At 37.9% G+C, this 25,584-nt stretch overlaps 1 protein-coding gene across 1 annotated transcript; it reads right to left on the bottom strand.

Annotated features, from left to right (window-relative positions):
• Positions 1-153: 153 nt before the first annotated feature.
• On the bottom strand, positions 154-906 carry LOC131170207 (uncharacterized). Its single transcript, XM_058129278.1, has one exon. The coding sequence runs from the start codon at positions 904-906 to the stop codon at positions 154-156; it is 753 nt and encodes a 250-aa protein (XP_057985261.1).
• Positions 907-25,584: the final 24,678 nt, after the last annotated feature.

The raw sequence follows: 25,584 nt of genomic DNA, 5'->3' as shown, positions 1-25,584 counted from the left end.
ATTTTTTATAGATAGATAGATTGTGGTAATGGATACTCAAACTTGACTTCCAGCAGAGAGATAGATTGTGGTAATGGAGTTATTTTTAAGTCTTCAGAAATAAGCTAAATGTCACTTAAACTTTTTTTTCTTTTTGAACTGCAATAGCAATCATCAAACAGCAAAAGAGGCATCCAAAGACAACCAGTTTTTGAGCTCCTGAGGAAGCACCATTATCCAGTTACAAGGAAGAATGGCTTTAACGCTAAGCTTTGATAAACAATTTGTTGCTCTATTTGCCTTCCAGTTGACAAAGGAGAAGGACAAATACTGGAACAAAGGCATTAGCGCCTTGATAGCACTAAGGGAAGCTCTAATCTCCCATCTTTGATGCTTTTGAGAGCTTACAACCATCTCATATAGAATTAATGAATCAGTTTCAATGATCACTGACTGAGCTCCCATAGAATTAGCTACATTTAAAGCTTTCAACAGAACAGTTGCTTCACCTGCAAGAGGGGAGGAACAATGGAAATTCATCGCACTCCCATCTACAAGATGACTATTAAAGTTTCTCACAATAATTGCCGCTGATGCCATTGAATTAGCTTCATTGCACGCTGCATCATAGTTGAATTTGAGAAAGCCACTAGGCGGAGGAGTCCAAATCATTTGATGATGAGGATGAGTGGCAAAAACCTGTTGGGAAAGGCTCATTTCTAAGACATGACACATTTCTGAGAAGAAGTGCATAATCTTCTTTGACAGAGCTATCGGGTTGGGGTTGGTATGCTCGAAAGTAGCCCAATTTCTAGCTTTCCACACATTCCAGCAAATCACAGCAATAAGATTTAATAACTCCTGATCTGCTTTGAACTCTTGGGACATGGCGGTCCACCAAACAGAGAAGGAAGCAAAGCCTCGCATTTCAGGTTTATAGGAAGAAGGAATTGCAAACCAAGAGGCTTAGCATAATCGCACCAAAATGGGGCATGTTCTAAAGTTTCAATGCAATTATTACAAACTGGACACACTGCACTAGTAGGAATTCCTTTCTTGGCTAAGTTATCTCAAGTGGGCAAAGCATTGTGCATAGCTTTCCACAAAAAAAACTTTATCTTAGGTTGAACCGAGAGCTTCCATATAGAGTTCCAAGTATTAGCAAAATTTGTTTGTGAAGAGTGTGGCTGATTTTGATCATTAATTCTAACTTTTCCTGCTAGCCTTTTATAACTCGATCTCACTGAATGCACACCCGTTCTGTCATAATGCCAAACTATAGTGTCTTCAACACTAGTAGGTGCAATAGGAATGGATTTTATTACATCGACATTTCCTCTGAAAGAAAACTATCAATCAGGTTGGATTTCCACTGAAGATTGTCTTGGTCTGCAAGATTAGCTATCAAATTAATATTAAGAGGACAGTTGAAGGGTCTATCAACGCTAAAGGTTGGGACAGTAGGCACCCAAGGATCAAACCAATTTAATGTATTCCTACCATCACATATATTATTTCTCAACCCCTCTTGCAGTACTTCCCTTCCAAATAATAAGCTGTTCCAAATCCATGAGAGTTTCCTTCCTTCAGTGGCTTAAAGGACATTTGAATGGGGAAAATATAAACTCTTAATGATCTTGGCCCATAAGCTGCTCGACCTCCGGCATTGTTTAGCTAGGCAAGTTAAGTTGAACAATCCGAAATCCCTGAAACCTAACCCTCCTGTCTTTGGGTGAGAAGCTTTACTCCAATTGATCCAGTGCAACTCCTTTTCCTGATCTCTCCTCCCCCACCAAAAAGTAGAAACAAGACTGTTTAGTTGTTTGCAGAAGCTTCGAGGAAATTTTAAGACGGCCATGGAGTAGGTAGGAATAGCATTCAACACTGCCTTTATAAGAGTTTCCCTACCTACTTGAGATAGTAATTTTTGCTTCCATGTCTTAGCAATTTTTCTTCCAAGACTGTGTTTTTGCTGCAATTTTTCCCTTAATAAAATTTAAAGCCTTCACTTTTAATCTTCCCCAAAATGAAGGCATACCCAAATAATGGTCTTCCGAATTCATCTCTCCTATATGGAACAAGGAGAGAATATGGTTCCTCAAATTGGTGGGTGTTCTACGATTGAACAAGATGCTAAACTTTTGACAATTCACACTTTGTCCTGTTGCTGCCGAGTACCATGCAATAATTTGGAGATTGTTCCTCGCCTCCGTCCAAGATGCCCTTCCAAACAGTAGTGTATCATCGGCAAAAATGTCACTTAAACCATAAACCTTAATCAAATCAATTGGACTGTTTAAATCTTTAAACCTAATACTATTAAATCTCCAAATTCATTTCAAAAAAAAAAATCTTCAAATTAAATAAAAATGGCTATTTAGATTCTTAAAAAAAGTCTGTTAGTCATTTAAGCCTATTAAAATAAATAAACTTAATTTTAGAATTTTAATAATTAAGTTTATAAATAAATTTTGTTCATTTATATTGTTAATAAATGAAATAAAATAATTTTATAAATTCTATATGTTGTCCCAAAATAGTCCAAGAGGGGGGTAAATCCTACTTAACCAATTTTTCGACCCTTACTTGTAGCCTAATAAAAAATTGTGGCTTTGTTCAACTAGGTGCTCCTATATACATATAGTAAAAGTGATATGTGTTTCAAGAATGTGTCTCTAAATTGCAATTCGAGCCTCAATCAATATTTATAGCAATTTTTTACATAACATGCATAGAATTTAAATTACACAAAAGTAAAGAGATTAAGGTTAGAGAAATCAAACACAATAATTTTTATAGTGGTTCGGCTTAACTAGCCTACATCCACTCTTTCAAAGAACCCTCTTGAGTCTTCTCTCCACTATTTGCTCTTTTAAAGGCAAGAGACCAAAAGCCCTTTACAACTTTTTCAACACCAAGCTTTTACCAAGGTCCTTAGACAAGTGCTATCTCAAGCACTCACACTCTCAAGCTTCAATAGGTGCTTGTACAACCTCTCTTAAATGCAATTTAATATTTTAATACTCACTCTCACTCAATGCAAATCAAACTATAAAGAAGAGATGAGTTGATTTGCCAATGGTAGCTCAAACACTTTAAAGCCCTTGAATGAAAGCAATAAATGAAAAATCAAGATTGGAGTGCAATTGTAAGCTTTCATCAAGTGTAAAATGAAGTAAAGAATGTGTATTTATAGTCTCAAATCATTTTAAACTGTTTAAAACCTTTTTGAAACATTATACACTCTGTTCTAGGAAAAATAGCCATTATTTTATATTTTTATATGAAGTAGAGCAACTCTGATTATTTAGCAAATTAATAAAATTTTTTGCTACGGTAGTAAACTAGTTAGCAAACTATAATTTTAGCAAACTAATATTTTAGCAAACAAGTTAGCAAACTAATTGACCAGATGCCTGTTTCAAATTATAATATTTAAAAATCTAATTTAGAACTTAAAAAAATATATATATTTCAATAGCAATATCCAAGGTCATGATGAGAGAAAATTTTATAAAGTAATTAAAAGAAAAATTAATTTTGAGCTCCATTTGATTAAATGCAATTTAATATTTTAATACTCACTCTCACTCAATGCAAATCAAACTATAAAGAAGAGATGAGTTGATTTGCCAATGGTAGCTCAAACACTTTAAAGCCCTTGAATGAAAGCAATAAATGAAAAATCAAGATTGGAGTGCAATTGTAAGCTTTCATCAAGTGTAAAATGAAGTAAAGAATGTGTATTTATAGTCTCAAATCATTTTAAACTGTTTAAAACCTTTTTGAAACATTATACACTCTGTTCTAGGAAAAATAGCCATTATTTTATATTTTTATATGAAGTAGAGCAACTCTGATTATTTAGCAAATTAATAAAATTTTTTGCTACGGTAGTAAACTAGTTAGCAAACTATAATTTTAGCAAACTAATATTTTAGCAAACAAGTTAGCAAACTAATTGACCAGATGCCTGTTTCAAATTATAATATTTAAAAATCTAATTTAGAACTTAAAAAAATATATATATTTCAATAGCAATATCCAAGGTCATGATGAGAGAAAATTTTATAAAGTAATTAAAAGAAAAATTAATTTTGAGCTCCATTTGATTAAAACTTTTATCTATTCTTTTTACACAAGTCCTAAGACTCAATTCCTAACTCTATGACTTTCATACATTTACTTTGAGTTTTAGCTTTCATAAACTTGTTCTTTCTCAACTTTGATTCATCTTGAGATGCCTTTGAGTGCTCTTCCTCCTTAGATGCAACCTCAAAGATTCTTCATGAATAAGAGAAAGCATCTACATATCACTTAAAATTGAGTTAGATAGATTCTATTTGAGTTTTGTTATCATCAAAATCAATGCTAATTTTGAGCTACACGGGGTCAACAATCTCCCCCTTTTTGATGATGACAAAACTGAATTGAATCATCAATCAAGAAAAAGTAAAAATGTGCATAAGTTTATGTATAACCAAGCATGTTAGTATGCGGGAATTGCTCCCCCTAAATGTATGCACACAAGTTTAAAAAGTAAAAGTATTAATAGCTATACAAAACTCCCCCTGAATTTATGCTATAAGAAATATTCATGAGATATCCATAGTTTCAATATGCAAAATATTAAACTTAATAGTTTTCACACATAAGCCACAATAGTTTGCATACACACTTCTAAAACATAAGCATACTTCCATTTTCAAAATATAAGCACACATCCAATTTCCCAAAACAAAAGCACACATCCATTCTTCCCCTTTTTGTCATAAGCTAAAAAGGAAATAGGAGATATTAATCTAAAAAGAACCAAGTAAGCACAAACTGAAAATCAGTAAGGTAAACAGTAGCAAACTGAAAAACCATTCAACAACGGTTGTAAACATATTAGTAAACTAAAAAAGCATATCATTTTCTAAACATTAAGCCTTTTGCTCCTTTGAATAGCTTTGGAAGGCACCATCTTCTTCTTGGAGGGTTTGGCAGCAAGAGGCTGAGAAATTTGGTCAGCCAAAGAATCATGCGCCTGTGATTCATCCTCATTAGATGGGCTTTGAAGAGCAGCAGCCAAATCTAATATGGATTGGACACTGTAGACTTAACTCTTTTCTTGCTCTTCTTAGCCTGATAAGCTTCAGCTGCAAAGGTTTTGGTGGAGCACTCTCCTGCTGATCCTTTAGAGAGTCTTCCTTCTTCTGTGTAGACTCAACTATAGGTTTTACAATTTGTTCACTCTCAAGTTCAACAGTAGGCTCAACTATAAGTTCTACAGCCTGTTCACTTTCAAGCTCTATAGCAACAGTAGACTCACCAAGTCCAGTGCCTCCACACTCAACATTACCATGATCAAATGCACTACCATCATGAGTAGAAGAATCATCTGCATCTACATCAATCTCAACTCTGATTGCAAAATCAGTTCCCTATACCTTCTTAAGATCTGCAATCTTTTTCTTTAACTCCTCATTTTGAGTAAGTAAATGACTTACTTTGTAATCAACAATATCCACAAATTTCCTCAGAAGTTCAATAGACTGATTTGTGTACTGAATTTCTCATTAATAAATGTTCTTAGTCCTTGAAGCTCACTCATAATCTCACTTTGGAAATCTGAATCAACTTTGGCTTTAGAGGATCCACCTTTTTCAAAACGTTTCTTTCTGCCATCATTATTAGAATGAATTTCTCTAAGCACAATTAAATCTGCCCTAGAACTCTCCTTAGAGACATTTATCTCCAATTCTCTAAACAAGGCAGTTAAGAGGTGTGCATAGGGTAATTTACCAATCCCATAAGCTTTACACATATTCTTGAAAATCAGATATGCCAAATTCATTCTCACTTTATTAACAATATGCCACATGATGCACATATCCAAATAACTCAAATATCCATAACTGCCAGATTTAGGACAAAATATATAATTCACCATACTATGAATAATCTTAATATGTTGAAGGGCTTTAGTGCTAGCGGATTTTTCACTAGTAGCAGTGTTGGCAGGAAAAACTTCACTTTCAAACTCAATCAAATTAAAACCTGGAACTCTAGCAATATCTCTATGAACAGAAATCCTATTTCCATCATTCGGCAATTTTAAGGTTTTAGCAATCAACTCAACAAAAACCTCATAAGCTCTGTCATTCAAAGAAACCTTAAATCTGTCATACATATAAGTGATGCATGGGCATGCTTGAACATATAATAATAGTGAAATTACAATTAAAATTAATATTTTACTCACAGATTTGACAGCGGTCACTGTGGCTGCTGGGTGGAGGAAGAAGGCTGTCTGGGCTCACCTGATAATTTTATTATAATCATTTAATAAATTGACTCAATACAGACTTAAAAAAAGACCAAATACGTCCTAAGTCATGCCGAAAATTCGGCAGAGTCTCCCATATACCTAGGACCTACCCAACCTGCAAAAGGGCTCAAAACACACTTCTATATTCACAACCCATATTTCCACAACTCAATCACATCACACAGCCCCTCCTGGGCCCATCAAATCAGTCATCCATCAAAATATGTAAAATTTCAATTTAGTCCTTATAATTGATCATTTTTGCAAAAATTGCCCAAATAAGCTCTAAAAATTCTAAAACTTTGCCCCGCGGTCCTTAGCAATATTTCTAAGCTAATGAAAAAAGAATCATAATTTTCTAAGCTACCACGAATATTTTATGGATTTTTAATCCCATTTAAGTACTAGAAATTTACGAAAAAGTAAGGTTTGGGTTTACCTATATCGATTCTGACTTCGGGGACGCTCTCGGGACGTCTGACAATGGTGGGGTAGCCAAAACCTCGATCCAATTCAGAGACTTTTCAGGTAATCGGTCTGTCTGGTCGAAAATTTAATTTCCGCGAATTGAAGATACCTACACGAAGCCCACAACACGGGGGTTAGTACATAAATTTTATGAAATTTTCTAAGCTCATTAAATGCTCGGAAAAACACTGCGAAGTTCCATGGGACCCACCGAAAAATGATGTCAGAAAAATTTGAAATTTATATCGCTGCGAAGCTCTCGACGAGTGGAGCGCTTCGGTACTCTCGGTTTTCTCGTGGGATTCACGGTTTGCGAGAAATCTAGCCCAAAAGTTAAAATGGGCTAAAACTTCCCGGCAAAAATTGGACAAACCGCTCGTTGGATTTCGATGTTCTTGGTGTCTATGGAAAGCTCTCGACGAGTAGATGGATTTAGACATAAGACCCGGTCCGATTGATGGCCGGATAGGCCGGATTTTGGCCGGGAATACGAAGTGCGCCGCGTCGCTTCGGGCGCCTTTTTCCGGCGTTCCGGGCGGCGGTTGGGAACCGGAGCCGACGGGTTGGGGTGGCAGGGGAGGCGGCGGCGTGGCAAAGGGAGGAGAGAGGAGAGAGAAAACGGGAGAGAAAGAGAGGAAGAAGGAAACGCGCACGGGAGAAAAAGAGAAGAAGAAGAAGGAGCAGGTCTGATTCGACCGGTCCGATCAGATCCGGTTCGATTCGATCGGTTCGATTCAGAATACAAAATTTTAAATTTTTTTACTCTGCCTTGGGACCGAAAACGAGGTCCAAAAATTTCAAAAAAATTATAGAAAACTCAGAAAAATACATAGACTACAAATATATTTTTAGTTTTGCCACGTGGTCTTTAAATTAATTTTTAAAAATCATCAAAGGTTATATTTTCGGAAAATCAAACCTGGTTTCTAAAATTCGAAAAATTTCAAATAATTTCCTAAAATTCAAATAAAATAAAATATCAATATTTACCCAAAAAAAATAATAAATTTAAAAATTTGGGGTGTTACATTCTTCCTCCCTTACAGAAAATTCGTCCTCGAATTTTACACAAGGTAGAATAAAGTACAAGATTACATATTGAACAGATAAGCGTACTTGCTACGCATGTCCCGTTCTGACTCCCAGGTGCACTCTTCCACTGACTGGCTCCTCCACAAAACTTTAATCATAGGGATCTGTTTTGATCTTAGCTGTCTCACTTGGTAGTCCACTATGGCTACAGGTTGCTCCTCAAATGTCAAGTTTTCTTTTAGTTCTATTACATCCGGCTGTAGTACATGAGAAGGATCAGGAATGTATTTCCTGAGCATGGAGATGTGAAACACAGGATGAACATGAGAAAGGTTGGGTGGTAGCTCCAACCGGTAGGCAACTGCTCCAACTCTATCAGTAACCTGAAAAGGTCCAATATACCGAGGTGCCAACTTGCCCTTCTTTCCAAATCTCATGACTCCCTTCATCGGAGAAACTTTCAGGAATACATAGTCGCCTACTGCAAACTCTATACCCCTCCTTCTGGGGTCTGCATAACTCTTCTGCCTACTGAAAGCTGTTTTCAATCGTTCCCTGATTAAATAAACTATCTCTGAAGTGTACTGCACTAGGTCTACATCATGCACCTTTGCTTCTCCCATTTCCGTCTAACACAGAGGAGACCTACACTTTCTTCCATATAGTGCCTCATAGGGTGCCATCCCTATGTTGGAATGGTAACTGTTGTTGTAAGCAAACTCCACCAAAGCTAGCTGATCATCCCATTGACCTCCAAAATCCAAAACACTCATGCGAAGCATATCTTCCAGTGTTTGGATGGTCCTTTCGGACTGTCCATCTGTCTGAGGGTGGAAAGCAGTACTAAAGTTCAACTGTGTGCCAAGTGCCTCCTGCAACTTCCTCCAAAATCGAGAAGTGAACTGGGGCCCTCTGTCAGATATTATGGAAGCAGGAACTCCATGCAATCTGACTATTTCTTGAATGTAAAGCCGGGCGTACTGTACCACAGAATATATAGTTTTTACAGGCAAGAAGTGAGCTGATTTGGTTAGGCGGTCTACAATTACCCATATCGAATCATATCCTCATGTGGTACGAGGCAACTCAGTCACAAAATTCATAGTAATCATTTCCCACTTCCATTCTGGGATAGGGAGCTCTTGCAGCTTCCCTGACGGTCTCTGGTATTCAAACTTCACCTTCTGACAAGTCAAGCACTTGGACACAAAGTCTGCTATGTCTCTCTTCATGCCATTCCACCAATAGCTATCTTTCACATCATGGTACATCTTAGTGGAGCCTGGGTGGACATTGTACAGTGTATAGTGTGCCTCTCACATGATTTCATTTCTAAGATTGTATAAGGGCGCCATAATTGGCAAATCCAAACTCTCCACCTTCACCTTGTTGTACTCTTTCTATGATCTTCATCAATTGTTGGTCTCTGTGCTGGGAACCTCTAACTCTGTCTCTCAAGTCTGGCCTCACTGAAAAATGAGCCAATAATACCCCCTCGTCTGAAAGATCTAAGATTAAACCTTGATCCATCAACTCATGTACTTCCCGGATCAACGGTCTCTTCTCAGCTGAAATGTGAGCCAAACTGCCAGAAGATTTCCTGCTCAAAGCATCTGCTACTACATTGGCCTTCCCAGGGTGGTACTGGATGGTGCAATCATAATCCTTTAGAAGCTCCATCCATCTCCTCTGTCTCAAGTTTAAATCCCTCTGTTGGAAGATGTACTTCAAACTCTTGTGGTCAGTGTATATCTCGCACACTTCACCATACAGGTAGTGTCTCCAGATTTTTAGTGCAAAGATTACAGCCGCCATTTCCAAATCATGGGTGGGGTACTGCTCATGCCTCTTCAGCTGCCTTGAAGCATAAGCCACTACCTTTCCATTCTGCATCAAAACACACCCTAAGCCAACTCTGGAGGCGTCACAATACACGGTGTATCCTTCACCACTCATCGGTAGTGTCAACACAGGGGCGGTGGTTAGACACTCCTTAAGCTTCTGGAAACTCTTCTCACAGTCATCTGTCCAAATGAATGGAACATTTTTCCGAGTCAACTTAGTTAGGGGAGTTGCTATCCTTGAAAAGTTCTGCACAAAACGCCTATAGTAGCCAGCTAGGCCCAGAAAACTTCACACCACAGTGACTGTTGTAGGCCTAAGCCAATCAGTTACAGCTTCAATTTTCTTGGGATCCACTTGAATGCCTTCACTAGAAACCACGTGTCCCAAGAATGAGATGCTTTCTAGCTAGAATTCACATTTTGAAAATTTGGCATATAGCTGGTGCTCCCTCAAAGTCTGCAACACCATCCTCAAGTGCCACACGTGTTCCTCCTCGGTCTGAGAGTATACCAAAATGTCATCTATGAATACGATGACAAAACGGTCCAAAAACGGCTTGAACACCCTATTCATCAAGTCCATGAAGGCTGCTGGTGCATTAGTGAGTCCAAAAGACATCACCAAGAACTCATAATGACCATATCTTGTCCTGAATGCTGTTTTGGATATATCCTCATTCCTGATTCTCAACTGATAGTAGCCCGATCGCAAGTCCATCTTGGAAAAGAATCTAGCCCCTTGGAGCTGATCAAACAGATCATCAATCCGAGGAAGTGGATACTTGTTCTTCATAGTCACCTTGTTCAGCTGTCTATAGTCAATACACAACCTCAATGACCCATCCTTCTTTCTAAAAAATAGAACAGGAGCACTCCAGGCTGAAGTGCTCGAACGTATAAAACCCTTGTCCAGAAGCTCCTGTAGTTGCTCCTTTAGCTCTTTCAATTCTGCTGGCGCCATCCTATAAGGCGGCATTGATATGGGGTTTGTACCCGGCACAACATCAATGCAAAACTCTATTTCCCTTCCTGGTGGTAACCCTTGAAGCTCCTCAGGGAAGACATCCATGAATTCTCTGACAACAGGAACATTTTCCATGCTGACACCTTCTACAGATGTGTCTCTCACCAATGCCAAATACCCTTGACATCCACGCCTCAACATTTTTCTAGCACTAATTGCTGACACCAAATTATATGGAGCCACACTCCTGTCACCATCAAAGCTAAACTCTTCCACACCAGGTATGTGAAAATACACCTTTTTATTCCTGCAGTCTAAAGTGGCATAATGAGTTGCCAACCAATCCATTCCCAGAATTACATCGAAATCTATCACTGATAGAGGAACTAAGTCTGCTGGGAGGATCTTTCCATCCACTACTACTGGGCTACCCGGAAAAATCATAACTACATCTATGTTGTCACTAAGCGGGGTAGCTACAGACAAAGGGCATTCTAAAGTGGTAGAGTTTCTACCCAACCTCATGGCAAACACAGGGGAGACAAATGAGTGCGTAGCACCCGGATCTATCAAAACACGAGCCTCGTAAGAACAGACTAGAAGAATACCTGCCACAACTGCATTGGAAGCCTGAGCATCCTGGTGGGTCAGGGTGAAAACCCGAGCTTGACCCCTACCCTGAGTGGCAGAACCCTGATACTGACTTCTACCTCCTGATCTACCTCCAAATCCATGTCCCCCTTGTCCTCGGCCCTCACATCGAATCGATCGCCGCCATGTTGGAAGCACCAGGATACAATTGTCGAGGAACATTTGCAACAGAACCCTGTGACCCCATCTGTGACTCACTGAACACGGGGCATTCCCTAGGAAAGTGACCTGGTTGGCCACACCTGAAGCATACTCCTGAACCCATCATACAAGGTCCTGAATGTCCTCTTCCACACTGTGCACAAGGTGCCAAGGAAGATCCTGACCTGCACCTGCAATCGCTGCACTGAATCGTGACCACCGCTGGATCCGCACTCAGTGCAACCCTCAGGATTTGTGTCTAAAATCACTCTTCTTGTTCCTACTTCTTCCTCTGTAATTACTTTGGCCACCACTATCCGGAGCACCCATATGGGGAACACCTGAAGAACCCTCTGCTTTGTTTTTCTTTGCCCTTCCGCTATCATCCACAGCATAGTTAATCTCAATCTATCTGGCTCGATCAACCACCACATCAAAAGACTGATCCGACATCATTGCTAGGTTTGCATATCTCCTGTCAAGCCCCTTTAGGAATCTCTTCACCTTCATAGTTTCTGTAGCTACTGCTGTAGGGGTATACCTGCTCAATTCCAAAAATTATGTAACACACTCATCTACAGACTTGCCATTCTGTCTTAAGGCCTCAAAGGCCCACTGCTTTTGATCTCTGAAATTTTTTGGTACAAACCGGTTGATGAACAGTTCCACAAACTGAGTCCACGACAAACCCTCCATCCGAGGTAATATGTAGTCATTCATCCATTGTCTAGGCATAGGCCCCATGACATGCTACATACACTCTAAAAGTCTTCTATCAGTCAACTGCAACTCTGTTCCTGCTTGTCTGCAGGAATCCAAAAACCGATATGCATCGTCTGACCCATCATAAGTACCAGGCACCAACTTCTTGAAATTGATTATCTGTTTGTAAGGTTCTCCTCTTGGTGCGGTAGACTGCTACTGCTGTGGAGGGTGGACCATATACTGCGCCATCATATCGATGGTTCTCTGCAACCCAGCTAAAGTAGCTGCCATTGGGTCCATGGGACCCTGTGCCATAAAAGATCGATCTCGACCGTTGGCACCGCTTCTACTTGAGCAGCTCTAGGCCTCCTACCCTGCCTCCTCGGGGCAGACACCTCATCCTGTGCTGACACTTCGTCAGGCACATCTGGTTCTGGTGCAGTGGTAGCTCTCCTGCTTCTATGCATTTTCCTGAAATTCAGCAGCATTAGCCCACAAAATTCAAAACAGCATGTTACACAGCTCTATAGACTCATATTTATACATAATTATATGAAGCAGAAACTAGAAGCAAAGATGACAATGCAAGACGAACATGGACCCTATTTTCCGCATGTGACTCCTAGTAAACTCTTCCTAACATTTTAGACGAACATTTCCTAAGAATCTAGAGCTTAATCTCTGATACCACATTTGTCACGACTCAACCTATGGGCCGGATCGGCATTAGGACCTGGGCCAGCCTAAAGCCCCCGAGGCCCGTAGTAAGCCTAACTATTCATTAACCCAACTCTAAGGCCCATTTGGGCCCAAATTTCAAGAATTCAACCGGACAAAGTCCGGCCATAAAATGGACCTTTCAACGGGAAGTTTTTGACTCACCCGACCTGTAAACACAATATATATCAAGTGGGGAGCTCAGCTCACTCTCCACATACTCATAACAACATAAAAATAAATGGGAGCTCAGCTCCCTCATCCAGTCCATCAACATGCATAAAATAATAAGTTTACAGGTCCAAAATAACAATTTATATTACAGACCCAATTCAATAAATACTTCTGACACATGCGGAAATTCTAGAAGTTTATAGAATTACACAAACATGAATAGACGACCTGTGAGGGAGAAAAGCAAGTTAACCTCAAAAATATCCTTCTGTGGCCTGGAAAAATATTAAACAGGAGTGAGCGTTCGACTCAGATAGTAAAATATCAATTTTAACCATAATCTCTATAACTATCTAAAACTAATGCACCCTGTAGTGTGAAATGCAACATCAACAATATTTTCACATCATAACAGTAAAAAGGTAATTTAGAGCACTCACACACCAAGTAATATCAATCATAATATATGGGAGCTGATCTCCTATACAACTCTCTTAAATCCAACCTGTGCCAGCGAAGAACTCAATCCGGACTTTCGCTTAATAAACCAAATCGGAGGTCCCAGCAAAGAACTCAAGCCGTGTCTACCCCGAAGGACCGGGTCCTAGCGAAGATCTCAAGCCGTGTCTACCGATCCTTCCATAGTCAACACCACATCACACGCACGTCAACGTACGCACACTGCTCTAAATTACAACAACAACATCCATGGCACTTTAACAGTTATGAATGCAACATAAAACATGCCTAGAGTTTAACTACATAAATACATACATATAAGTGATGCATGGCCATGCTTGAACATATAATAATAGTGAAATTACAATTAAAATTAATATTTTACTCACAGACTTGACAGCGGTCACTGTGGCGGCTGGGCGGAGGAAAAAGACTGTCACGGCTCACCTGACAATTTTATTACAATCATTTAATAAATTGACTCAATACAGACTTAAGAAAAGACCAAATACGTCCTAAGTCGTGCCGAAAATCCGGCAGAGTCTCCTCTATACCTAGGACCTACCCAACCTGCAAAAGGGCTCAAAACACACTTCTATATTCACAACCCATATATTCACAACTCAATCATATCACACAGCCCCTCCTGGGCCTATCAAATCAGTCATCCATCACAATATGTAAAATTTCAATTTAGTCCTTATAATTGATCATTTTTGCAAAAATTGACCAAATAAGCTCTAAAAATTCTAAAACTTTGCCCCACGGTCCTTAGCAATATTTCTAAGCTAATGAAAAAAGAATCATAATTTTCTGAGCTACCACGAATATTTTATGGATTTTTAATCCCATTTAAGTACTAGAAATTTACGAAAAAGTAAGGTTCGGGTTTACCTATGTCGATTCCGACTTCGGGGACGCGCTCGGGACGTCTGACAATGGTGGGGTAGCCAAAACCTCGATCCAATTCGGAGACTTTTCAGGTAATCGGTCTGTCTGGCAAAAAATTCACAAATCCGGACAACTGTCGAATTTCCGCGAATTGAAGATACCTACATGAAGCCTACAACACGGGGGTTAGTACATAAATTTTACGAAATTTTCTAAGCTCATTAAATGCTCAAAAAAATACTGCGAAGTTCCGTGAGACTCACCAAAAAACGGTGTCGGAAAAATTTGAAATTTATATCGCCACGAAGCTCTCGACGAGTGGAGCGCTCCGGTACTCTCAGTTTTCTCGTGGGGTTCACGGTTTGCGAGAAATCTAGCCCAAAAGTCAAAATGGGCTAAAACTTCCCGGATAAAAATTGGACAAACCGCTCTATGGATTTCAGTGTTCTTGGTGTCTATGGAAAGCTCTCGACGAGTAGATGGATTTAGACACAAGACCTGATCCGATTGGTGGCCGGATCGGCCAGATTTTGGCCAGGAAGATGAAGCGGCGCGCTTACGCGTTGCGTCTTTTCGGGCGCCTTTTTCCGACGTTCCGGGCGACGATCGGCGAGCTAGGGCAGTTAGGGACAGGCGCCAGCGCGGCAAGGGAAGGAGAGAGGAGAGAGAAAACGAGAGAGAAAGAGAGGAAGGAGGAAACGCGCACGGGAGAAAAAGAGAAGAAGAAGAAGGAGCCGATCCGATTCAACCGGTCCGATCCGGTCCGGTTCGATTCGGCCTGTTCGATTCGGAATACAATATTTTGAATTTTTTTACTCTGCCTTGGGACCGAAAACGAGGCCCAAAAAATTTGAAAAAATTCTAGAAAACTCAGAAAAATACGTAGACTATAAATATATTTTTAGTTTTGCCACGTGGTCTTTAAATTAATTTTTAAAAATCATCAAGGTTTATATTTTCGAAAAATCGAACCAGGTGTCTAAAATCCGAAAAATTTTAAATAATTTCCTAAAATTCAAATAAAATAAAATATCAATATTTATCCAAAAAAATAATAAATTTAAAAATTTGGAGTGTTACAGCCACGGTCCGATTTGGAACCGGAATTGAACCGAAACCAGACCGGTCAAACCCAGACTGAAACTGGTCAAAATCAAAATCATTATTAAACCGAACCTAAATCGTTCCTCCATGGTTTAGTTTAGGTTCAAGATATTATAAAACCGTTGAACTTTCGGTTTGATTCGAATTAAAACCATCGGTTTAATTCGATGGTTTTAATTCGAATCGAACCGGCAGTTCGATTAAAACGCACAAGACACATCGCAAAGATCGCACTTAGCTGCCCACCTACTCGCGCAAGCCCAAGACTCCACAAAGACCTACCCCTGCAACCTACAAATGTCTATTCAAATGTCATTTCTTTTTTTTTTAAATTTATAATCATTTATTAAATTTCAAAATCAATTGTTTTTATTTTTTTAATCTCAAACAGTTACTGTTACAGTTTTTTTTTTTAATTGTAAAATTACCCTTTAGTCCCTAATAACAGTAAAAAAGTAGTTACTTTTTTAGGATAATTTTAGAAATAAAAAATTTATAAAAACTCTATAAATACCTCAATTCATCCACTTAATTCATTCACGCAAATCTTAAATTCTCTCCAATCTCTCGAATCTCTCAAATTCTCCACACAATTATTCTCAAATCTCTCTTTAATTCTCAATATTCTCTAAATTTTTACACTTTATTTTTTTTTACACTCATAAAAATTTCTTATATCTTATTATTTTATTCAATAACTCTATTATTATTTTTTTATACTATCATTAAAATTTAATATTTTCTTTATTACTCTATTTTTTTATATACTCATAAAAATTTCCACTATCTCTAATTTTTAATTTAAAATTTTACACCATTTTTTTTGTTTGCAAATTTCTAATTTTTTTTTTGTTATCTTCTACACTTCTTTTTTCAAATTTCTAGTACCTTCTATTTTTTGTTAACTCTACACTATTTTTTTTTTTCAAATTTTATCATAGTATCATACCTTTTTTTTTTTTTTTGAGAAAAATGGCAAGTAGTGGATTTGGAAGTTCATCAAGTAGCAAGGGGAAAAGTAAGGTTGGTGAATCAACATATCCAAATCCAAATGAGCTTACTGCAGTTGATTTAGACAACATAATGGAGCAAATTGGGGATAATGATAATGATGTTGAAGTTTAAGAGTTATTCCACCAAACTCAAGAAGGCCAAAATCAACAAGCTGAGAAAGATGAAGTAAAAAAAGCACTCACGTCCGGTATTTTTAAAGTTCACTTTACAAAAAAACGAAGTTCTGAAAATACATTTGATGTAATTTGCAATTACTGTGGCCAAGTCTATAAGTTCAAAATGGGAGGTGAATATGGCATATTCAAGAGGCATTTGGAGCAAAAGCATCCGGCCAAAATTGGATATTATAAGTCTCAAACTGAAATATCCAGGTACACAAATTCTAAATCTCAATCTTTATTTCAATAGTCTAATAAAAAAATAAAGAAGAATTAGCAAAAATGATTTGTGTTGAGCATTTATCATTTAATTTTGGAGAAAAAATTGGTTTTATTAATTATTGTCAAAATGCTTTAAATCCTAATGCAAAACGTATTCCTAGAAATACTTTGAAATGAAATGTTTTTCTTTATTTAAAAAGGAAAAAAAGAATTACAAGAAATTTTTTTAAATATGAGTGCACAAGTTTCTATTTGTAGTGATATTTGGAGTGATCATTGGCAAATGCATTCATATATGGGCATAACATGTCATTAGATTAGTGATGACTGGATCATGCAAAAAAGAATAATTGCATTTCATGTTTTTGATGAGAGACATACTGCTGATAATATTTATAGGATGATTAAAAATATTTTAGAAGAATATAGATTAGTTTATAAAATTTTTTTTAATTGGTTTTGATAATGCTGCTGCAAATTCTGCATCAATTAATGACCTTAAAAAAATTTGCCAACCCAATTTTAGGGGAAAATTTTTCCATATTAGGTGTGCATGTCATGTATTAAATTTGTGTATGCAAGATGGTTTAAGAACCCTAGATGAATTTATTTCTCCCATCAAAAAAGCAATTTCATTTTTATGGGGACATCCCCAAATTATGAAAGAATGGGCTAAATTTTGTAAAATAAATAATAAAAGACCAAAAAGATTTCCAAGAGATGTTTCCACTCGTTGGAATTCAATATATGAATTACTAAACGAGTCATTTGGATATAGAGATTTATTGTGCACATTTATTAGCAATAATGTGCCACAAGTTCAACTATATCCACAAAATTGAGACATTTGTACAAAACTTTTGGATATTTTAAAAGTCTTTAATGATGCTATATATACATTGAGTGGTGTTTATTATCCTACATCTCATTTATTTATGATTGAATGTCTTAATATTATTGGTGCATTGCAAGACCATGAAAATGATGTTAATTTAAAATATTGCATTTCTAAAATGAAAAAAAAAATAGTTAAATTATTTCAAAAATATTCCTCCACTTTATCTTGTTGCTTGTGTTTTTTATCGTAGATGTAAATTAGATGGTTTAAATGATTATTTGTCTCTTTATTATTCATGTTTAAATCTTGATGATGAGATTGATTTTGATATTCATGCAATAATTGTTGAAATTAGAAAATTAATTTTTGATTTGTATAGTGAATTTTGTTCTTCTAGTCAACAATTAGTTTCTCAATCTCAGCCTTCTAGTCAAGTTAAGAATGAGCCAACCTCTAGAATAAGCATGGGTGATCGTGCCTTATTACAAAGGCAAAAAATGCCTAGAGGATCCCTTGGTAATAATTCTAAATTTGATATTTATTTAACTACTATTTTCGAGTTTGGTGATAGTAGTGCAGGTAAAGAGTTTCCAGTACTTAATTGGTGGCGTCGACATACAAATACTTTTCCCACCCTTGCACTAATTGCTAAACAAATTTTAGCAGCACCAATCTCCACAGTTGCAGTTGAACAAGCTTTTAGTGCAGGGGGTAGTATATTAGATGAGACACGATCTAATATGGTTCCTGAATCATTAAAAGCTCAAACATGTTTAGATGATTGAATTAAGGTAGCCTTAAGGCAACAAGAGATCACACGTGAAGGAAATAAAGATTTATATGACATAGGAACCGATGGAACAACAATGGAATCGAGCGATTGTAGAAGTGATTAGGATAAGGGGGTTATCTAACTCTAAATAGAAGATAAGAGAACTACGTGGGCTTTGATTCCTCTAAACCTGTCGCAAGGGATTTTGCGGTCGCCTGAACGAACCTCACCGAGGTGGAAAGAATGAGGAGTCGCCACTTTAGTTTTGAGGGAAACTAAAGAAAACCATTTGTGAAGATAAATTGAAATAAAACCACTTCAAAACAGAGATTCTAAGTTCGGGGTCCGTAAACGGGTGGGGAAGGTGTTAGGCACCCCACCTCGTCCCTTAATAAGGGTAAGTAGATTTAACTTCGCATTCTTTGTAAATTAGTTAGGAGGACTTGAATGGAAATGTTAATCCTTTTGACAAAAGGAATATTTAATTTTTCACTAAATTCGGATTACCCAAATACATAAGTAAATGAGACAACCTTAATGAGTTACTGTTGTATGTTAGTTTTGTTTGAAGGGCTATTTTATTAGAATCCAATTTTTGAAATTGGATGAGAACTCTCCTCCGATTTCTTTTGAATATTTATTTAAATTTTAGATTGAGAACCGGATAAGAACTCTCCTCCGATCTCTTTTAATATTTATTTAAATTTTAGATTGAGAACCGGATAAGAACTCTCCTCCGATCTCTTTTAATATTTATTAAAATTTTAGGTTGAGAACCGGATAAGAACTCTCCTCCGATCTCCTTTAAAATATTTGTTAAAATTTTTAAGCTTGAGGATCGGATAAGAACTCTCCTCCGACCTCTTTTAAGTAGTTTGTTAAAATTTTTAAGCTTGAGAACCGGATAAGAACTCTCCTCCGATCTCTTTTAGTATATTTATTAAAATTTTAGCGTGAGGATCGGATAAGAACTCTCCTCCGACCTCTTTTAAGTAGTTTGTTAAAGTTTTAGGTGAGAATCGGATAAGAAACCCTCCTCCGATCTCTTTTAATATTATTTACTGAAATTCTGATTGAGGATCAGATAAAGACTCCTTTCCGCTCTCTTCTGTTTAAACGGTAGTCAGATAAGGGTCTTTTCGATCTCTCTAAATTTTACCTATCGAGAGGACCTAAGGCTAAGGGTTCTGACGTTCAAAGGTGTCAGGGGGCCTGAGCAAGACTTCTTTAACTTATTGGTACCTTAGGAATGGGCAGGGGATGCCAAACCGAATCCTCCGACCTTCCTATATGGTCGCCTCACCAGCATTTTTGGTAGCCGATCTATTCCATTTAGTTATCCAGGGTTTGGTTTTACTGTCTTATGACGTCTTGCCCTATGACCTATTGAGTTATTCTAGTGACTCAGCTTTACCATTTTCCAGGCTTATTATTCAGACCTTTCATTATTTCAAAAGGACTCTTAAGTTGCCGTTACCCACATCTCATCCAACTACTTATGTATCGCTTGGAACTAGATGACTTACGCTCAGAAATAATAAAGATTAACAAAGGTATCGACACGGAAATAAACTAGGGCACAACCTTTCTCTGTATCTTTCTAGCGTGATATGAACTTAAAGAAAATAACATACATAAAGAAAGAAGAATGGAAATGCGTAAAACAAGAACTAAACTTAATAAAATGGCAACATGAATACTGACCTGTAAGGAGTCGATTCTAGTGAACTAACCGAGAATCACAAAACGCAATAAGATTGCAAGTTGATAGCCAGGAGACTAAGGTTCGCCTTGGAACAAAGAGTACTTCACTAAATGCAATCGAGTCAGAATTATACCCGAGTTTAAATGAGATTGAGTATGGGCAATGGAAGTGAAAATAAAGATAACAAGGAACTGAAAAATGTGAACACTACGGGATAATGAACGAGCTGAAAATGGAGAGTTTCAGTGTTCAAAATCTTTTAAGAAAACACTTCAGGAAACTGGTTCCAAAAGTTCTTCTTATGAAAGCAGAGTAACGATCTGAATTAAATTTCAGAGTTCTTCCGCTATAGTAACTTCCTCTCTTTTTTTGTCCGTCCCTTGAACAGTTTTCATGCAGGTATTTATAGGAACCGGGTGCTCCCCATGAAGGGTCAGGATCTATTTTGAGGGAGATGGAGGGTCAGGATTTCGAAGGACATGATCTGAGGCTCAGGAATTAAAAAGGATCAGAACGGACGGCTGAGATCCCTTTCAAAACATTTGTCATTTTCTTCTTCTAATCTGACGGTTCTAAATTCTCTTATCCGGGCCGATCCGAGGGCTGGGAGTGAAGGGCGCTGATCTTGTCGTTTTCTTCTTCGATCCGAGGGCTCCGAGCTCGTCCTTACAAGTAAGATCAGCGGTGGAGATTAGGATGTACAGCGCTGTCCTAACGTACGCATGTCAGAAATGCGGGCGATTCTGGGGCGTGCGGTTGAGATTTCTCCTGCAACGCTTTAACTACCTTGGCTCTGATTATGACGATAGCGGTAGGCGCCTTATTCTCTTTGTTTTCTGCTCTCTCTTCCTTTCCGATCTTCTTAACATGATCCTTCTCCGATCTTTCATACCGGTCTCCCCTCTTCCGATCTCTATTATTCCAATATTTCCCTTAATCAGGCCCGGTCCGGTCAAAGCATTAATTCCCCTCGATTCCCGAAGCGTCCGCTTCATTTTCTGCTTAGCAATAAATACCCGATTTTCCCCTATATATACCCCTGACGGAAGAGACTTTCCTCATTCGATTTTCCTCTCTTCCTTCTTACTTTCCAGTTCTAGCTGCTCCGGCAGAAGTTCCGGCCACGATTGTGGCTTTTGATCCTTTTCCGATGGACCTCTTTATTCCCCGACTGAAAATTTACGATCCCGGTGATCGAGGAATTATGATGACCTTATCTGATGATGGTGAGAGAACTAGACTAACTAACCGATCCGGGTCGAGGACTTTGATCGTGCCGATCTCGAGATGTTCGATGAGTATAACCGGCGAACCGATTTTGGCCGAGAAAACTGCTAATGTTCCGTCGACCCTTGGCAGTTGCCCTTCCAAGTTTATTCGGCTTCTCACCGCGTTGGGTGTTCCGACAGCGACTTTCCTCCACACTGGGTGTTCTGACAGCGGCTCGGTTCCGAGCGGTAATACCGGTGATGATCTCTCTCATTCTCAAGAGAGTCCTTGTCACCGCCATCTAAGCTGCACCTCTATCCGATGTCGTCGGCCGGTCTTCTGGTCGAACACATCCTTTGGATCAGTCACAGCCTGGGCTTTGACATAGGCCCTTTAGATGGGATGTTCCGCTGATCGCTAGAGATCGACTTTTTGATGTAGTCAGGTCCTTAAATGTAATCCGATCTCTTGAGATCGCCCAAATGATGTAATCTGACTTTTGGAAATGTAATCCGATCTCTTGGGATCGCCAAATGATGTAATCTGGCTTTTAGAAATAAAATTTTATTTTGACAGTTATCATTTTATTATTGTTACTTCCGATCTCTGAAGTGTTTGTCCGATCTGGTTCCCGAGGATGAAGGGGAGGAGAGTGAGGAGGAGGCTGAGGGTGAGAGGGGAGACGGACAAAATGTAGATCAGGCTGGGGGTGATCCTCCAGCTGAATAATTTGTACAAATTCTTGAAATGAAATGAAATGGAATGCCTCTTTTGTTCGATGAATGGTTGTGATCGGAAAATTTCTAAATTATTTAAACACTTGATTGTCTGAGTATGTTGAAATAACTGAAAGTAATTATTAACCTAAGTGTGAGAGATCGAAAAACACAATGAGCATGAGATTGGTAGGGAATCAACGCTAAACGGGACTTGATTAAAATTAGAAATTTGGCTTGAACATTTAAAATCGGGATCATCATTAAATCGGAACGGAACCTTTGATTATTCTTAGACTTTTGAAAGGGAGATCGGCAACAAAAATGGTAACAAAGATCTAGTGTCAGTTCAATTTCGTTTGTCAACAGAGATCAGGAATATACTTGACTGGTCAGGAGATTCGACAATGGGTTTGAGAGATCGGTGAGTGATTTAATAGACCGGTAAGGCTTTGATTGATGTGAGGACTTAGTATTGATTCAATTCCTTGTGAGGAGAGATCAGAAATGTGGTTATCTAGCAAAGAGAGATCGGAAATGTGGTTAGCTGTCAAAGGGAGACTTAGTACTGGGGATCGGTTTCAAAGTTTAATTCTGGGGATCGGCCAAAATATGGTGTCGACAGCTGCCCCTCTTTACATAATTTCTATTAAAGGGAAAAATTTTCCCGTGTAGGAATTATGTAAAGATTCAGACCCATATTTTGGACGATTAGGTGTTCGAAGTTAGGGAACTAAAGCATACCTAAGTTAGTGACCTAGAGATCGGCAACATAAGTTAAATTAAAATCAACTTGGATCAAGGAACCAGAGGTTGATAACAGGAAATGAAATTAAAATCAACTTAGATCAAGGAACCAGAGGTTGATAACAGGAAATGTAAATTACAGGAAATTAAAATCAACTTAGATCAAGGAACCAGAGGTTGATAACAGGAAATTTAAATTGCAGAAAATTAAAATCAACTTAGATCAAGGAACCAGAGGTTGATAACAGGAAATGTAAATTGCAGGAAATTAAATTCAACTTAGATCAAGGAACCAGAGGTTGATAACAGGAAATGTAAATTGCAGGAAATTAAAATCAACTTAGATCAAGGAACCAGAGATTGATAACAGGAAATGTAAATTGCAAGAAATTAAAATCAACTTAGATCAAGGAACCAGAGGTTGATAACAGGAAATTTAAATTGCAGGAAATTAAAATCAACTTAGATCAAGGAACCAGAGGTTGATAACAGGAAATTTAAATTGCAGGAAATTAAAATCAACTTAGATCAAGGAACCAGAGGTTGATAACAGGAAATTTAAATTGCAGGAAATTAAAATCAACTTAGATCAAGGAACCAGAGGTTGATAACAGAAAATGTAAATGCAGAAAATTAAAATCAACTTAGATCAAGGAACCAGAGGTTGATAACAGGAAATTTAAATTGCAGGAAATTAAAATCAACTTAGATCAAGGAACCAGAGGTTGATAACAGGAAATGTAAATTGCAGGAAATTAAAATCAACTTAGATCAAGGAACCAGAGGTTGATAACAGGAAATTTAAATTGCAGAAAATTAAAATCAACTTAGATCAAGGAACCAGAGGTTGATAACAGGAAATGTAAATGCAGGAAATTAAAATCAACTTAGATCAAGGAACCAGAGGTTGATAACAGGAAATGTAAATGCAGGAAATTAAAATCAACTTAGATCAAGGAACCAGAGGTTGATAACAGGAAATGTAAATTGCAGGAAATTAAAATCAACTTAGATCAAGGAACCAGAGGTTGATAACAGGAAATGTAAATAGCAGGAAATTAAAATCAACTTAGATCAAGGAACCAGAGGTTGATAATAGGAAATGTAAATTGCAGGAAATTAAAATCAACTTAGATCAAGGAACCAGAGGTTGATAACAGGAAATTTAAATTGTAGGAAATTAAAATCAACTTAGATCAAAGAACCAGAGGTTGATAATAGGAAATGTAAATTGCAGGAAATTAAAATAAACTTAGATCAAGGAACCAGAGGTTGATAACAGGAAATTTAAATTGCACTTACAAAGCAAGCCTAATCCGGACACAAGAAGTTCTTCCCCAATGAAGTGTACTTAACAGAATCCCGAAGGCCAATGATGAATGGAGGACGAGTTGAAAGACTTGACCTATGGCCTCATTTCTTCAAATGCCCCATTTCTGTTTTTTGACTTTCTCCCGAAAAGCGCCCTTGCGGGTTTTCACTTTCCGTCCATTTGACTAGAAGCGCCCTTCCAGGTTTTCACCTCCAGTTTTTTTTTTTTTTTTTTTTCGATAACTCACTTTTTCAGGATGCCCTTTCGGGTTTTCATCCTTCACTCATTTTGCAGAAGGCACCCTCTCGGGTTTTCACCCTCTTTCACACATTTTGCTAGGAGCGCCCTTTCGGGTTTTCACTCCTGCATTTTTTTTTTTTTTCAAGTCCCAACTTCCCATATCTATAGGTTGTGTGTTCACTGCTTAGTCATTCCCTATAATTCTCAATGCAATGTATATAAAGTTACCTGTGTTTAAATTCTTAACTCATAATAAAGCATTAACAAGTTAACAGCGCATGTTCCAAGGTAAATGGGCTAATGGAATATGAGAAAAATATGGTTTTTAATAACAAAGATTAAGAATATGAATTTGGAAGAAAGAGAAATCTCACGAATTCCTTTATTAACTTTTCTAGACCCTTTACGGCCCCAAATACTAATAGTCTGAGAAGAATCCTTGTGCCATGGTCACTTGCTACCTTTTGACTCCATTTTACATTCTCAATAAGGCTTCATGTTGCTAGGCGCATCCTTTGAGGTTTTCAATCCCGATAACTCACTTTTTCAGGATGCTCTCTCTAGTTTTCATCCTTCACTCATTTTGCAGAAGGCGCCCTCTCGGGTTTTTACCCTCTTTCCCTCATTTTACTAGGAGCGCCCTTACAGATTTTCACCCCTATGAATTTTTTTTTTTATTTTTTTATTTTTTTTTATTTTAGGTTCAAGTCCCACATTTTGTAGTATTTTCCTTCGATATAAGATCTCTTGGTTGGAGCTCCCGAGATTGTTCATTCTTACTTAAGCGCCCTGGTCTTTCTTCTTTGGTATAACCGTCCATGGTAGATTTCGAATCTTGTTTTGAACTATTCGATTTCATCTAGCTTTGTTCTCCATTAAGATTCACAGAGAAGGAATTTCCATCTTTATTGGCAAAACTGCTTCCATGCCATATACTAACGAATATGGAGTTGCCCTAATAAGTCATCTTTTCGATCATTCATTTGAGATTCTTGTTTACAGTTTCCATGGCTTTGTTCATTTGGGGCCGATAAGGTGATGAATTAAGATGAATCACCCCGAAGGCTTCCAATGACATCGATGCCCCGCATTGCAATCGATCATGGGACGTTTTTCCAGCCAGCATATGTACAACACTTGTGACATTTTCAAACATATTCAATACAGTTTCTCCTTCCAAAGTAATCTAATAGTATCTCCGTCGTAAGA

Source organism: Hevea brasiliensis, chromosome 11, assembly GCF_030052815.1.
Source record: "Hevea brasiliensis isolate MT/VB/25A 57/8 chromosome 11, ASM3005281v1, whole genome shotgun sequence".
Lineage (NCBI taxonomy): Eukaryota > Viridiplantae > Streptophyta > Magnoliopsida > Malpighiales > Euphorbiaceae > Hevea > Hevea brasiliensis.
This window is presented reverse-complemented; position numbering and strand designations above follow the sequence as displayed.